Source organism: Anomaloglossus baeobatrachus, chromosome 10 (assembly GCF_048569485.1).
Source record: "Anomaloglossus baeobatrachus isolate aAnoBae1 chromosome 10, aAnoBae1.hap1, whole genome shotgun sequence".
Classification (NCBI taxonomy): Eukaryota; Metazoa; Chordata; class Amphibia; order Anura; family Aromobatidae; genus Anomaloglossus; species Anomaloglossus baeobatrachus.
Genome location: NC_134362.1, coordinates 17,209,388 through 17,225,990, shown reverse-complemented (window position 1 = coordinate 17,225,990; position 16,603 = coordinate 17,209,388). Strand labels below are relative to the sequence as shown.

At 44.8% G+C, this 16,603-nt stretch overlaps 1 protein-coding gene across 5 annotated transcripts in view; it reads left to right on the top strand.

Annotated features, from left to right (window-relative positions):
- LOC142255331 (uncharacterized) overlaps positions 1–16,603 on the top strand; it is a 110,326-nt gene that overhangs the window by 18,863 nt on the left and 74,860 nt on the right. For 3 of the 5 annotated variants that reach the window (XM_075326881.1, XM_075326884.1, XM_075326880.1), the window contains exons 7-14: positions 643–819; positions 4,802–4,924; positions 7,656–7,769; positions 9,504–9,813; positions 11,736–11,845; positions 12,031–12,148; positions 14,075–14,166; positions 15,916–16,066. In XM_075326881.1, coding sequence (XP_075182996.1) covers positions 643–819; positions 4,802–4,924; positions 7,656–7,769; positions 9,504–9,813; positions 11,736–11,845; positions 12,031–12,148; positions 14,075–14,166; positions 15,916–16,066 — 1,195 coding nt within the window. The remainder of the gene's footprint in view (positions 1–642; positions 820–4,801; positions 4,925–7,655; positions 7,770–9,503; positions 9,814–11,735; positions 11,846–12,030; positions 12,149–14,074; positions 14,167–15,915; positions 16,067–16,603) is intronic. The other 2 variants (XM_075326883.1, XM_075326882.1) reach the window with 1 other exon arrangement.

Below are 16,603 nucleotides of genomic sequence, written 5' to 3'. Positions count from 1 at the left end.
CCGCTCCATTCACTGTATATAGGAGTGGTGGTCGCACACGCTCACTACCGCTCCAATCACTGTATATAGGAGTGGTGGTCGCACACGCTCACTACCGCTCCATTCACTGTATATAGGAGTGGTGGTCGCACACGCTCACTACCGCTCCATTCACTGTATATAGGAGTGGTTGTCGCACATGCTCATTACCGCTCCATTCACTGTATATAGGAGTGGTGGTCGCACATGCTCACTACCGCTCCATTCACACTGGACACTTTAAGTTCCCTTCTCTTGGTATATGGGGGTCTCCACTTGCACACCACTAGGAATCATTCATAGATCTCCCATCCTGGTATTACATTGTGGACAGCGCTCGGCTCTTTCCTGGGGGTCCCGTAGACAATGAATGGAGCAGAGGCCGGGCATGTGCATCTCAGCCCCATACAAGACCTGTGTATTTGTCCCATTCTCAGGTTTCCAGAGCCCCAATCTTGTGCGGGGGTCCCAGCGGTCAGTCCCCCGCCCGTCTGCACAGTATTCCTTTTCCAACTGATAGAAATAACTTGCCCCTTTAAGTTAATGGGACGTTATATTCATGTTGTGGTATATGTGCCTAATAATATGTCTGTTTTTTTAACTCTATAACTTACATTGTCCCAGACGAGCGCCGGTGACTCAGCCCAGGACCTGCAGGTCCTAATCCAGAATCTGACCCGGAAGGTGGAAGAAAGCGAGGAGAAGTGCAGCCTCCTCCACCAGCAGACGGAGAGCCTGAAAGCCTTCCTCAGCAAGGAGAAGAGCAGCTTCCAGGAGAAGGAGGCCATGTACACCGAGAACGTGAGTCATCTGCCCCAGGATCGCGCCGTCATCTGCCGATCCGGACACATCGTCACCTACATATATACATACAAATCACCTACACGCCTCTGCCTTTCTGTGCCAACATTTCTGGGCTGTTTTCTCTTTTTCATAGAGAATCCATGTGAGGCCCCATATCCTGTGGATTGCACCGCATTATCTGATCATAGGGTATCCGTGTGAGGCCCCATATCCTGTGGATTACACCCCATTATCTGATCATAGGGTATCCGTGTGAGGCCCCATATCCTGTGGATTACACCCCATTATCTGATCATAGGGTATCTGTGTGGGGCCCCATATCCTGTGGATTACACCCCATTATCTGATCATAAAGTATCTGTGTGGGGCCCCATATCCTGTGGATTACACCCCATTATCTGATCATAGATTATCCGTGTGTGGCCCCATATCCTGTGGATTACACCCCATTATCTGATCATAGGGTATCCGTGTGGGGCCCCATATCCTGTGGATTACACCCCATTATCTGATCATAGGGTATCTGTGTGGGGCCCCATATCCTGTGGATTGCACCCCATTATCTGATCTTAGGGTATCTCTGTGGGGCCCCATATCCTGTAGATTACACCCCATTATCTGATCATAGATTATCCGTATATGGCCCAATATCCTGTGGATTACACCCCATTATCTGATCATAGGGTATCCGTGTGGGGACCCATATCCTGTGGATTACACCCCATTATCTGATCATAGGGTATCCGTGTGGGGACCCATATCCTGTGGATTACACCCCATTATCTGATCATACCGTATCAGTGTGGGGACCCATATCCTGTAGATTGCACCCCATTATCTGATCATAGATTATCCGTGTGGGGCCCCATATCCTGTAGATTACACCCCATTATCTGATCATAGATTATTCCTGTGTGGTCCCATATCCTGCAGATTACACCCCATTATCTGATCATAGAGTATCCCTGCTGTGGCCCCATATCCTGTGGATTACACCCCATTATCTGATCATAGAGTATCCATGTGGGGCCCCATATCCTGTGGATTACACCCCATTATCTGATCATAGAGTATCCATGTGGGGCCCCATATCCTGTGGATTACACCCCATTATCTGATCATAGAGTATCCGTGTGGGGAGCAATATCCTGTGGATTACACCCCATTATCTGATCATAGGGTATCCGTGTGGGGCCCCATATCCTGTGGATTACACCCCATTATCTGATCATAGGGTATCCGTGTGGGGCCCCATATCCTGTGGATTACACCCCATTATCTGATCATAGGGTATCCGTGTGGGGCCCCATATCCTGTGGATTACACCCCATTATCTGATCATAGGGTATCTGTGTGGGGCCCCATATCCTGTGGATTGCACCCTATTATCTGATCATAGAGTATCCGTGTGGGGAGCAATATCCTGTGGATTACACCCCATTATTTGATCATAGAGTATCCGTGTGGGGCCCCATATCCTGTAGATTACACCCCATTATCTGATCATAGATTATCCGTATATGGCCCAATATCCTGTGGATTACACCCCATTATCTGATCATAGAGTATCCATGTGGGGCCCCATATCCTGTGGATTACACCCCATTATCTGATCATAGAGTATCCGTGTGGGGAGCAATATCCTGTGGATTACACCCCATTATTTGATCATAGAGTATCCGTGTGGGGCCCCATATCCTGTAGATTACACCCCATTATCTGATCATAGATTATCCGTATATGGCCCAATATCCTGTGGATTACACCCCATTATCTGATCATAGGGTATCCGTGTGGGGACCCATATCCTGTGGATTACACCCCATTATCTGATCATACCGTATCAGTGTGGGGACCCATATCCTGTAGATTGCACCCCATTATCTGATCATAGATTATCCGTGTGGGGCCCCATATCCTGTAGATTACACCCCATTATCTGATCATAGATTATTCCTGTGTGGTCCCATATCCTGTAGATTACACCCCATTATCTGATCATAGGGTATCCCTGCTGTGGCCCCATATCCTGTGGATTACACCCCATTATCTGATCATAGAGTATCCATGTGGGGCCCCATATCCTGTGGATTACACCCCATTATCTGATCATAGAGTATCCATGTGGGGCCCCATATCCTGTGGATTACACCCCATTATCTGATCATAGAGTATCCGTGTGGGGAGCAATATCCTGTGGATTACACCCCATTATCTGATCATAGGGTATCCGTGTGGGGCCCCATATCCTGTGGATTACACCCCATTATCTGATCATAGGGTATCCGTGTGGGGCCCCATATCCTGTGGATTACACCCCATTATCTGATCATAGGGTATCCGTGTGGGGCCCCATATCCTGTGGATTACACCCCATTATCTGATCATAGGGTATCTGTGTGGGGCCCCATATCCTGTGGATTGCACCCTATTATCTGATCATAGAGTATCCATGTGGGGCCCCATATCCTGTGGATTACACCCCATTATCTGATCATAGAGTATCCGTGTGGGGAGCAATATCCTGTGGATTACACCCCATTATCTGATCATAGAGTATCCGTGTGGGGCCCCATATCCTGTGAATTACACCCCATTATCTGATCATAGGGTATCTGTGTGGGCCCCATATCCTGTGGATTACACCCCATTATCTGATCATAGAGTATCCGTGTGGGGCCCCATATCCTGTGGATTACACCCCATTATCTGATCATAGGGTATCCGTGTGGGGCCCCATATCCTGTGGATTACACCCCATTATCTGATCATAGGGTATCCGTGTGGGGCCCCATATCCTGTGGATTACACCCCATTATCTGATCATAGGGTATCTGTGTGGGGCCCCATATCCTGTGGATTGCACCCTATTATCTGATCATAGAGTATCCATGTGGGGCCCCATATCCTGTGGATTACACCCCATTATCTGATCATAGAGTATCCGTGTGGGGAGCAATATCTTGTGGATTACACCCCATTATCTGATCATAGGGTATCTGTGTGGGCCCCATATCCTGTGGATTGCACCCCATTATCTGATCATAGGGTATCCGTGTGGGGAGCAATATCTTGTGGATTACACCCCATTATCTGATCATAGAGTATCCGTGTGGGGCCCCATATCCTGTGAATTACACCCCATTATCTGATCATAGGGTATCCGTGTGGGGCCCCATATCTTGTGGATTACACCCCATTATCTGATCATAGGGTATTTATGTGGGGCCCCATATCCTGTGGATTACACCCCATTATCTGATCATACGGTATCCGTGTGGGCGGGGCCCCATATCCTGCGGATTACACCCCATTATCTGATCATACGGTATCCGTGTGGGCGGGGCCCCATATCCTGCGGATTACACTCCATTATAATAATAATATTTATTCATTTATATAGTGCTATTAATTCCATAGCGCTTTACATACTTTGGCAACACTGTCCCCATAGGGACTCTAGATTGTGAGCCCCAATCTGTATGTCTTTGGAGTGTGGGAGAAAACCAGAGAACCCGGGGGAAACCCACGCAAACACGGGGAGAACATACAAACTCCTTGCAGATGGTGTCCTTGATGGGATTTGAACCCAGGACCCCAGCGCTGCAAGACTGCAGTGCTAACCACTGCGCCACCACAAGACTGCAGTGCTAACCACTGAGCCACCACAAGACTGCAGTGCTAACCACTGAGCCACCATGCTGCCCTTGTGTGGCCCCATATTCTGTGGATTACACCCCATTATCTGATCACAAAGTATCCTGCTGCTGATAACCTCAGTGATCACCAGCAATCTGTATCTAAGTGTGTTCAATTCCCCTGCAGCGCCCACCGCAGGAGACATGGAGCATTACATGCTGCCATTTACAATCAATTGGAAGGGTGTAAAGTATAAGGTCTGTGTTGGGTCTTCCAGAATGAGAGGTGCACATTGTAGCGGTCACATTTATAAAATAACTCGGGATGACACTTTTTGCAGATCCGGGTTTTTCAGAACATCATTTTGGAAAAGGACAAAGAGATGAAGTTGCTGTCGGAGAAGCATGACCAGGAGCTGTTTAAGATTGCAGCCAAGTCCGATTCCTCTGCGGAGCTTCACCAGGTATGTCGGAAAGAGCAGAAAGAAAATGTTACCCTTATGTCCAGGGTAATACAAAGCATACAAAACACATGCACTCACTCTGTCACACATTCACTTATTTGTATAGGGATCCTCACACACATATCTATTTGTTTCATCTCAATTAATTTTCAATTATATCCAACACGATATATACTTTTTAGTCTTTTAAATAAAAAGGACTTTTTTTATATGTCTATACACAGTTGCTGATAGTGTAGACATTTTATGTATACACTCTCATTTGCATCTTCACATACTTCACATCCTCACAGTTTCATTTTCTCACTTTTTCATGTTTAGTTTATATGCTTTAAGTACGAAATAAATTTTATTTTCTCCCCTCTGTATTTACTTTTGGGGTTTGATATATATAGATTTTTATACATTCTGTGTAGTGTTCACACTATGTATGCTTTTTGTGTGTATACACCTGTATGCATGTACGCATTGCATTTACATCATGTGTGCTCCATTTTATGTATTCGTTAGTGTATACAGGAACATGTATACATGTGTGTCTTTTGGAATGTGCATGCCGTAAAAAAGGTTCTCTTTAATTCATGGATTATATGTTTTTATCTCTGATTAATGCACATATGCACTTTATCTTTTGTTCTGACCAATATTTGAACATGTTTTCTTGGGAAATAAGCACCGTCTTTAATATACCGTATGTCTTGGTTTATCCGGATTTAGAGCGCATGCGCGGTCTCCGGGCAACACTCACGCTGTGGGCGTATCTGTATCGTCTGGGCTCCGTGCTCGCCCCTCTGACGTCGCTGCTCCACGTGACTGCCTGTCACGTGTGGCGGTGACTCATAGTGGAGCGACTTCGGTTGCCGGGTGACGATGACGCGCCACCGCTGCTTGAGTCCTGCGCCGATCTGCACTGAGCATGCGCCGTATCTTTGATCCGGATTCTGACTGGCTAGATCTGTACATAAATACACCTACCCTGCCGGTATGTCGCCACACCCCCCTCCCTGACGAAGGCTGACGCTGAAACGCGCGTCGGATGGGACTTGGCGCCATTCCAGCTGTGAGTATGTGTGCTTATTGCTAAATTTCTGATTGCCACTTTTTGATGCCTCTTATACTTCTCTTGATTTGGGATTGTGCCTGAATATATTTATGACACTTGCTGGCTTCCCCTTTACTCTTCAGTAAGGCTATTCTGTGGTTTTCATTTTACATTGCACACTCGTCTGCTCCCAGCTGCTCTGGTATGCCACCTTGTGTATCCTCTCTGTTATTGCACCCCCTCTTGTTCTTTTTAAATTCATTGATAAATAAAGATTTTTTCATATTAATCTTGTTATCTGATCTTTTTGTGAGTTGGTTTTGTAATACAAAGCATAGCCTAGTGGAGTAGCAGCGGTTAAGACTTGCTTCACATCAGCGGTATTTTGCGAGAAAGCCGGATCCAGCACAAATTCTTTTCAGCTCCATTCATTTCCTATGGAATCGCAGCAAGATGCAGTCACATGCGGTCACGTGACCGCATCTTGTCATGATTCCATTGTAAAGGAATGGAGCTGAAATGCATTTGTGCCGGATTCGGCTTTCCGGCAAAATACCGCTATTGTGAAGCGAGCCTAAAAAGGGATAAAAACCTTGTATTTAGCCTCTTCTCCGATGGGTCATCATTGCAGCCAGGGACTTATGGCCGAGCTTCAAAGGATTACATCAGTATTGCAGTACATAAAACGATCACTCAACTGATCCCAGATTTAAAGCACCACAACCACCAGGATTTTCCTATATAAACTAAAGCCAGTGCTATACTGGCACTATCCTGCTGATTCTATACATACCTTTAGTTGTAAGATCGGATGTATAGTTTCTGAAATATAGGCAAGTAAAGCTTGTGAAATGCTCTGTTATTTGATGGATAGCAGCTACAGAATATCTAATAGGTGGGTCAAGTTTTGCCAGTTATTCCCACCCCTGTCTGCCTGTCCTTCCTCCCTCCTGTCCTTCCTTCCCCTGTAATAACAGAGAAAGAGGAGGAAGGACAGGCAGACAGGGACTGTAATAACTGGCAAAACCCGACCCACCTATTAGATATTCTGTAGCTGCTGTCAATCATATAACAGTACATTTCACAAGCTTTACTTGCCTGTATTTCAGAAACTATACATCCGATCTCACAACTAAAGGTATGTATAGAATCAGCATGATAGCGCCAGTATAGCACTGGCTTTAGTTTATATAGGAAAATCCTGGTGATTGGTGGGCTTTAAGTCACCTGACCGGACTAAAATATTAAGTAATTTTTTTTTTAAAAATGAATGGAAATCCTTTGTCCCCTTTTTAATAATAAAGTAACAAAAAAAGCCTATTTAAATCACCATCAAACTACCTAAATACTGTATAAAATTAATCCATACTGTATATGCAATAACGAAGAAAAAAAGGCATAAATTGCACTTTTTCACTCGCCGCAGAAATGTTGCGCCAAACCGTCATCTTTACTTTTGCCAGTTGCTGCAGTTCTGCATTTTTTCTCCTAGTATGATGTCCGATCAGATATTACCCTCCTGCTTCTTTCCACCCCTTATCCTATTACACTAAAGCACTGTACGACTTCAGCTGCATCCCCCTCCTCCCCCTTCTCAGCTTCCAGATAGATATTTAAAATGGAAATACACATAGATGTGAGGAATATGGTGGTATTCCCAACTTAATCCCACTCTGTCTGTGTGTTCAGCTGCTCAAGGCCCTGAAGCAGAAACTTCATGAGGATGAAGAGGTTTTATCCGGAAAGAATCAAGTGATCGACGTTTTACAGAAGGAGCTGGATAATAAAGATCGGCAAATTTCTGTAAGTCACTGACTACAAATTACTTTTCCTCTTCTAAGATTTGACCTGAGTGATTGCGGTTTTACATATCCATGACTTTTTGTTGGTGTTTTTTTGTATGTTTTATACATTCTCATTGCAGCCGAAAATGGGAGATTTTTATATTGGAAAGTTACTTTGTTAGTGATTTTTTTTTTTTATTTACAATAGCACCATAAAAAAAGAAATGCAATGGAAATTGTAGATGATTAATGTATCATGGCTGCTAGAACCTGCTCTGATCTGGAGATTTGGGGCCCATAGTTCCCTGCGTGGGACCATGAATCCTGCAGACGGTGAAGGCATCGGTGTCAGCACACCCTGCACTTTAGGCCTCCGATTGTTTAGGATTGGGGTTTGCAGCTGTCAGAGCCTCAGAAATCTCACATTTCTCACCTATTCTGTAGATGTTATTTATGGGACAGCTCCTTTAAAGCGCACCAATCACCAGGATGTGCTGATGTCATACCCATGTGACCAGAAGGGGCGGGGCCTCAGCCAACATAGCTGATACCAGGAAGCAACATTATTTCTCTGCCTTCTGGTCACATGGATATGACATCAGCACAGGTCCTTCTAGTCAGTTAGTAAAACTATGCTATAATAGAATTAGCATAAATAACAGGGGGAGGAACAACAGGCAGGGGGGCGGGAATCACTATAAATACCCACCCCAATATCAGCTGATTGGCAGCTGCTGCCACTCAAAAAGCTGCTCTCATTTTCAAACTTTACTTGCTTGTGTTTCAAAACCTATACATCCTAGCTGACAACTAAAGGTGTGTATAGAATCAGCCTGATAGTGCCAGTATAGCCCTGTATGTATAGAATCAGCATGATAGTGCCAGTATAGCACTGTATGTATAGAATCAGCCTGATAGTGCCAGTATAGCACTGTATGTATAGAATCAGCCTGATAGTGCCAGTATAGCACTGTATGTATAGAATCAGCCTGATAGTGCCAGTATAGCACTGTATGTATAGAATCAGCCTTAGCACTGTATGTATAGAATCAGCCTGATAGTGCCAGTATAGCACTGTATGTATAGAATCAGCCTGATAGTGCCAGTATAGCACTGTATGTATAGAATCAGCCTGATAGTGCCAGTATAGCACTGTATGTATAGAATCAGCCTGATAGTGCCAGTATAGCACTGTATGTAGAGAATCAGCCTGATAGTGCCAGTATAGCACTGTATGTATAGAATCAGCCTGATAGTGCTAGTATAGCACTGTATGTATAGAATCAGCCTGATAGTGCCAGTATAGCACTGTATGTATAGAATCAGCCTGATAGTGCCAGTATAGCACTGTATGTATAGAATCAGCCTGATAGTGCCAGTATAGCACTGTATGTATAGAATCAGCCTGATAGTGCCAGTATAGCACTGTATGTATAGAATCAGTCTGATAGTGCCAGTATAGCACTGTATGTATAGAATCAGCCTGATAGTGCCAGTATAGCACTGTATGTATAGAATCAGTCTGATAGTGCCAGTATAGCTTTAGTTTATATAGGAAAATCCTGTTGATTGGTGCACTTTAGTAGTTTCTGGCTGGACGATATTTAAAGGGGTTGTCCCAACTCATCAAATTATAACTTATCCATAGAGTAGGTCATTGTTTGGGTCCGGATGTCGCACCATTGATTGTTTAGGAGACTAACAGAGATAGGACTGTGTGCCACTTCTTTTATGTTTTTGGTTTTTTTTCCAGGAAATGGCCGAGACGTCCAGGTTTCTCCAGTCTGAAAAGCAGAATTTGCAATCGAAGCTGGATGCGGAGAAGCACGTGATGAGGGCACAACTGAAAGACATGATGGAGAAGCACGAGACCGAGGTGCGAGCGCTCAGCCTGCGGCACAGCACGGCCCTGCAAGAAATTAAAGAGACGCATGATGGCGAAATGCAGGAGAAATCCCAGACTATACAACAATTACAGAACCAGCTCCAAGGCCTGGCGAGCCCCGGAGACCCCCGGGAAGGGACCGGCACCACCGCAAACTCTGCCGTCAGCAAACTACAAGGTAACAGTAAGGGCACTCTGAAATGTGACCGGTAAATGCCCAAGTCCTGACATCCCAGTCAGGCCGGAAAAATTTCCTACACTTGGGTTTAACCCCTTTATATCATGGACAATTTATATTTTTCCGCTTTTGTTTTTCCAAGATCCATATTTTATTTTATTTTTTTTTTGTTATTGGTCCATCAAATTTTTTGACAGTTTTTTCCCCCCCAATATAATATACCGGTATAGAAAGAACTGGCAAAAAAAAATCAGATTTTATTTTTTTTTTCTTAATTGCATGGGTTTATTAATTTTATGGCCAGACATTTATTTATTTTTTTAAATTATTATTCTTATTATTATTATTATTCATAATAATAATAATATTTTTTAATCTGGGTAAAGGGGAGTGTTATGATCTGGTAACCGTGGCCGATCACAAAAAATCCCATTAATCAAGGAAAACAGTAGTTGGAAACTGAGCTAATCTCATCCCCCTATCTATCAGACAACACTAGAAATAGCAGTGGGATGTTCCTAACACACCTAGACACCTCGTCACTGCCGGAGAAACTTGCAACACCTCAAAGATACAATTGAGGAATCCTAACTTGCCTCGGAGCTGTCCCCAAACAACTAGCAAGCCCCCAACATGTAACGACGGTGATGAAAGAAAACACAATACACAGAAAATATAGGTTAGCAAAGGTGAGGCCCGACTTACTAGATACAACAGGACAGATAACTCATTGCGGCCAGCAAAAAATACCAAACTCCTGATATATATAAAAAAAAAAAAACTAAGACCACACGGTCTCTCCCCAACTATATCAGGTACTCTTGTGCCAGACACTTTAAACAGAACTGCAGATATAACGGGAAGGAACAAAATCACAGAACAAATAATATTCTGAATTGCAAATAATCCAAACACGAACCAGGGAGCAAGCTCCCTTTCTTCCTGGGGGAGCTGCCCTGCTCCCAAAAGCAGAGAGACAGATCCACACATACAAGAAACCAAACACAGAACCAAATGGAATAAGCAGAAACAACCTTAAGTGCAATTTCAGCAATTAAGCACAGAAACTAGTAAACTTATCTGGAGTAGATTTAGGCACAGACGAAATGGGAGAAACTGAAGGGAAAACTCCCAGCCATCTTCAGAAGCAGGCAGGAACATCTATCACCGGTGACCACCAGGCAGAAACTACTTACCTAAATACACTAGGCTGATTTGTAATAGGACTTCCTGGATTCCCAATTAACTCCAACACCTGTCTGGGTCACAGATTCAGACTCAGCTTGATTACCATTCCTGGCCACCAGAGGGAGCTCCACACCAGCACCCACTCGGATGACATTCACAACAGGGGAGTAATTCAAACATGGTTAGTTTTTTTTTTTTTTTGGAGCTTGAAACTGCGCACAGAACGAACGCAACCGTTTATATGCTGCTATCAGAAACTGTCAGCAACATTAAATGGGTAAACTGCAATAATCGAAGTCGGCGCCAGTCATGGCTATGTACAAGGGCAATTAGAGGTACCATAATTAAAGATCAATAAAATATTAACTTTTCATTCATAAATTAAATGACTATCATTAAAATGACAGAAGGGGGAAGGACTGTAAGAGTACCAATTCCTATTGTAATACACGGTATCAGCTGGCCGCCGACCAACTGATTATTAAATTCCCATATATGTGTCATCTCCTATCCACATATCTGCTAGTTAAAATTTCCAGCTACTAGCCTGCTCGACATGTTTCGCCATAACTGGCTTCATCAGAGATTTAGGCTAATTCCCTGATGAAGCCAGTTATGGCGAAACATGTCAGGCAGGCTAGTAGCTGGAAATTTTAACTAGCAGATATGGGGATAGCTTTTTATTTTTTATTTTATTTTTTTAGCATATCATTCATTCTTTTTATTTCTTTCAGATGAAGTAAAGTTGAAAACCGAAGAGGCAAGTAGATCCGATGCAAAATTCCTTAAAATGAAGGCATGGTCCAAATCCAGAATCAGGCAGTTGGAAGAAGAACTGAAAATTGTACAAGTACCGCTCTTGTTTGGCCTGTCCTCCATCTTTTCTCTTCTTTCCCACCTGCCTGGTTCTCAGAATCTTCCTAATGACTGTCCTCTAGTTTTCGCGCCTGTCACTGTCCGTTCTCTGCATCTCCCCTTTATTTTCTTTTTTTCTTCCTAATTGTTTTTTTCCATCCTCATCTTTCATAGTCTGAAACAAAGAACCAGGAGCTGTCGGCATTGTCCGTGCGCATCGGCGAACTGGAGGAGGAGAAGAAAGCGCTGGAGGTGAAGCTGGAATCCGCCGCAGATTTGCAGTCTATTAACGGTAAAAGCACAGGACTTGTCATACAATTTTTACTGACGGTTTATAGGTCCCTCGGTCATCAAAACTGAACCCACAACTGAATCGGTCATCAGGTTTCTGCCCCTTAATCTGAGAGCAGCATAGTGTAGGGGCAGAGATCCTTATTCCAGTAATGTGTCACTTACTGAGCTGCTTAGTGTAGTTTTGATAAAATCACAGTTTAATCAGCAGGAGATTATCATTACAGGACTACTTGGCCTCTACAGGTAGTCCAGCATATTCATGAGTCTGTATAACTGCTAGATCTGCAGCAAAGATAACATTGATTTTATAAAAATGACAGCAAATAGCTCAGTGAGTGACACATCACTGGAATCAGGGTCTCTGTCTCTACATTATACCACTCCCAGATGGGGGAACAAAAACCTGGAGAGAGATTCCCTTAAATATTTGATGTGGTTGCTGGTCAATAATTATCTGAAAGAAGCTCAGAAAAGATCAGAAAGTTGCAGACTGTCAGGCTATGTGCACACGCTGCAGATGTGGTGCCCCTTAATCTGAGAGCAGCATAATGTAGGGGCAGAGATCCTGATTCCAGCAATGTGTCACTTACTGAGCTGCTTAGTGTAGTTTTGATAAAATCACAGTTTAATCAGCAGTAGATTATCATTACAGGACTACTTGGCCTCTACAGGTAGTCCAGCATATTCATAAGCTCCATATAACTGGTAGATCTGCAGCAGAGAAAACATTGATTTTACCAAAATGACAGCAAACAGCTCAGTAAGTGACACATCGCTGGAATCAGGGTCTCTGTCTCTATATTATGCTGCTCTCAAATGGGGGAACAAAAACCTTGAGACAGATGGAGGAGCAGAAACCTGGAGACTGATTCCCTTAAAACTTTGATGTGGTCGTTGGTCAAAAAACATCTGAGAGAAGCTCAGAAAAGATCAAAAAGTTTTCAAACTGTCAGGCTATGTGCACACGCTGCAGATTTGGTGCAAAAAGTTTCTGCACCAGATCTGCTCGGTGTGGCAAAAAAATGCGTCAAAACCGGATGCAGTTTTTTGGGCTAGCAAGAAAGTCAATGAATTTAAGTCAATGGGTGCAAAAAATGTTGCTAAACCGGATCAACAATTGACATGCTGCGGATTTTTTTCTGCATCAAAATCTGCACCAAAACCGCACAAGAAAAATGGACCGTGTGCACAGCAAATCTAAAATCCCATAGACTTTGCTGGCTTCAGGAGAGGCATGCAGATTTAAAAAAAAAAAAAAAAACTGCTCTCAAAAACTGCAGCATGTGCACAGGCCCTCAGAATGAGCTCGCCAGTGGTTTCTCAGTTAACTCATTCTGCAGCCAGGGAATAAACACTGTGCAACACAGAAGCTCTAGAAGGCAAGCAGGGCAACAGTTTTAATGAAACCCAATAACAAAAATACATTTTAGCCAGAAGTTAATTTATTTTAAGTAAGAAAAAAAAATGTAAAAGGTGGGTAACCCCTAGGACTGCAGATCAGCGGCATGTAAGCCTTTTATCAAGCTGTCATGTAACGGTCGATGGAGAGGTGACCACAACTCTGCACAAAGAAGGATGTTTAGTGCAATTGTTCTGCATGCATAGAATATTATCGGCAGCGCATGTGCTGTTTGTTATGGTCGATGTGCTACCAAGGATGATGATTGTGAGCCCATCTGACAGCTACGAGTACTGCGGACCGATTACTATAGGTTATGCAGAAGACAAACGTCACATTTTAGTTTTCTGGAAGTCACGGATGCAGCACGACGCTGACATGGAAAGCCACGTTAGAAGAGGAGTTAATAGTGCACGGATTCTGGAAAGGGGGGAATGTGTAAGGTGCACATCTTGACTGTAGGAATGGATAGAAGTCTTCATGTCTTGATGAAATCGTGATGTATTTTTCTCTTTTTTTCTGTAGAACATCTTCTGACCAAGCTCGTGGTGTACGAAGAGCAGCAGCGGATCCTGCAGGCGGATCTGGAGCAGGTGGCAAAAAGAGCGGATTCACAGGTGATCCACTCACACACTCCTCTGGGTGCTGCAGATATTAATGGGGTAATCCGGCTCCGCTCCCTTCATCGGTGGGTTACATGAAGGTGCTGCAATATTAAGGGGGTAATCCGTCTCCGCTTCCTTCATCGGTGGGTTACATGAAGGTGCTGCGAATATTAAAGGGATAATCCGGCTCCGCTCTCTTCACCGGTGGGTTACATGAAGGTGCTGCAATATTAAAGGGATAATCCGGCTCCGCTCTCTTCGCCGGTGGGTTACATGAAGGTGCTGCAATATTAAAGGGGTAATCCGGCTCCGCTCCCTGCATCGGTAGGTTACATGAAGGTGCTGCAAATATTAAAGGGGTAATCCGGTGCCGCTCCCTTCACCGGTGGGTTTCATGAAGGTGCTGCAATATTAAAGGGGTAATCCGGCTCCACTCCCTTCATAAGTGGGTTAGATGAAGGTGCTGCAAATATTAAAGGGATAATCCGGCTCCGCTCTCTTCACCGGTGGGTTACGTGAAGGTGCTGCAAATATTAAAGGGGTAATCCAGCTCCGCTCTCTTCACCGGTGGGTTACGTGAAGGTGCTGCAAATATTAAAGGGATAATCCGGCTCCGCTCTCTTCATCGGTGGGTTACATGAAGGTGCTGCAAATATTAAAGGGGTAATCCAGCTCCGCTCTCTTCACCGGTGGGTTACATGAAGGTGCTGCAAATATTAAAGGGATAATCCGGCTCCGCTCTCTTCACCGGTGGGTTACATGAAGGTGCTGCGAGTATTAAAGGGATAATCCGGCTCCGCTCTCTTCACCGGTGGGTTACATGAAGGTGCTGCAATATTAAAGGGGTAATCCAGCTCCGCTCTCTTCATCAGTGGGTTATGTTGGGTTTCTGCAAATATTAAAGGGGTAATCCGGCTCCACTCCCTGCATCGGTAGGTTACATGAAGGTGCTGCAAATATTAAAGGGGTAATCCGGTGCCGCTCCCTTCATCGGTGGGTTACGTGAAGGTGCTGCAAATATTAAAGGGGTAATCCGGCTCCGCTCCCTTCACCGGTGGGTTACATGAAGGTGCTGCAAATATTAAAGGGGTAATCCAGCTCCACTCCCTTCATCGGTGGGTTACATGAAGGTGCTGCAATATTAAGGGGGTAATCCGGCTCCGCTCCCTTCATAGGTGGGATACATGAAGGTGCTGCAAATATTAAAAGGGTAATCCAGCTCTGCAAATATTAAAGGGGTAATCCAGCTCCGCTCCCTTCATCGGTGGGTTACATTGGGTTTCTGCAAATATTAAAGGGGTAATCCGGCAGCCGGAATAACACGGGCATGTACTAAATCGGCGCCGTCTTTCCCCACACAATAGTCTCCGTCGCCCACCCATTGTGCAGGGAAAGTGCGGCGCATTTACATTGAAGTGAATGGGTCACGCTGCATTTCCCAGGTGGATGAACCGTGGAAGCAGGGACAAAAATGTGAAGGTATCAGGATGCTGCTCCCCTTTTATTTTATGGATCAGTGGGGGTCCGCAAGGTCAGACCCCCACCAATCATTCCGTGCAGTTATATCCTTGCGTTATGCCATCATTGTATCACTCTGAAGTTCCCTCTTTGATCACGCTCGTACCGTCCACGTTGCATGGTAAGTCAATGGATTCAGATTGCAGGGGGCACCCACCCACCCGAATAGCACAGTGTGGCTGTATTGTTATTGTACGGTGCCCGTCGTTCTCTATACGTGACCCTTCCGTGCGATGGTTTCAGACCAGTGAGTCCGGCAGTGTGGACGACATGCAGAATCCCCTCCTGGAATGGAGCGAGATGAGTCCAGAGACCGACATGGCCACGGATCAGGACCGAGAAGACTCGTCCGCTATGGTCTTCAGAATGGCGCAGATCGAGGAGGAGAGAGAAGGTAAATGTCCGTTACCATCACCATCGTCCGCTCAGCGTCCGGCAAAATGGCCGCCCATTCTCTATCATTGGCTCACTGCTGGATATCCAGTTTACTCTTAGTCTTGAGAGGAGTCCACCATCTACAACGTGGCTGATGTGCACGGTCAGTGTCCACCATCTACAACGTGGCTGATATGCACAGTCAGTGTCCACCATCTACAACGTGGCTGAGGTGCACAGTCAGTGTCCATCATCTACAACGTGGCTGATGTGCACAGTCAGTGTCCACCATCTACAACGTGGCTGATGTGCACGGTCAGTGTCCACCATCTACAACGTGGCTGATGTGCACGGTCAGTGTCCACCATCTACAACGTGGCTGATGTGCACAGTCAGTGTCCACCATCTACAACGTGGCTGATGTGCACAGTCAGTGTCCACCATCTACAACGTGGCTGATGTGCACAGTCAGTGTCCATCATCTACAACGTGGCTGATGTGCACGGTCAGTGTCCACCATCTACAACGTGGCTGATGTGCACGGTCAGTGTCCACC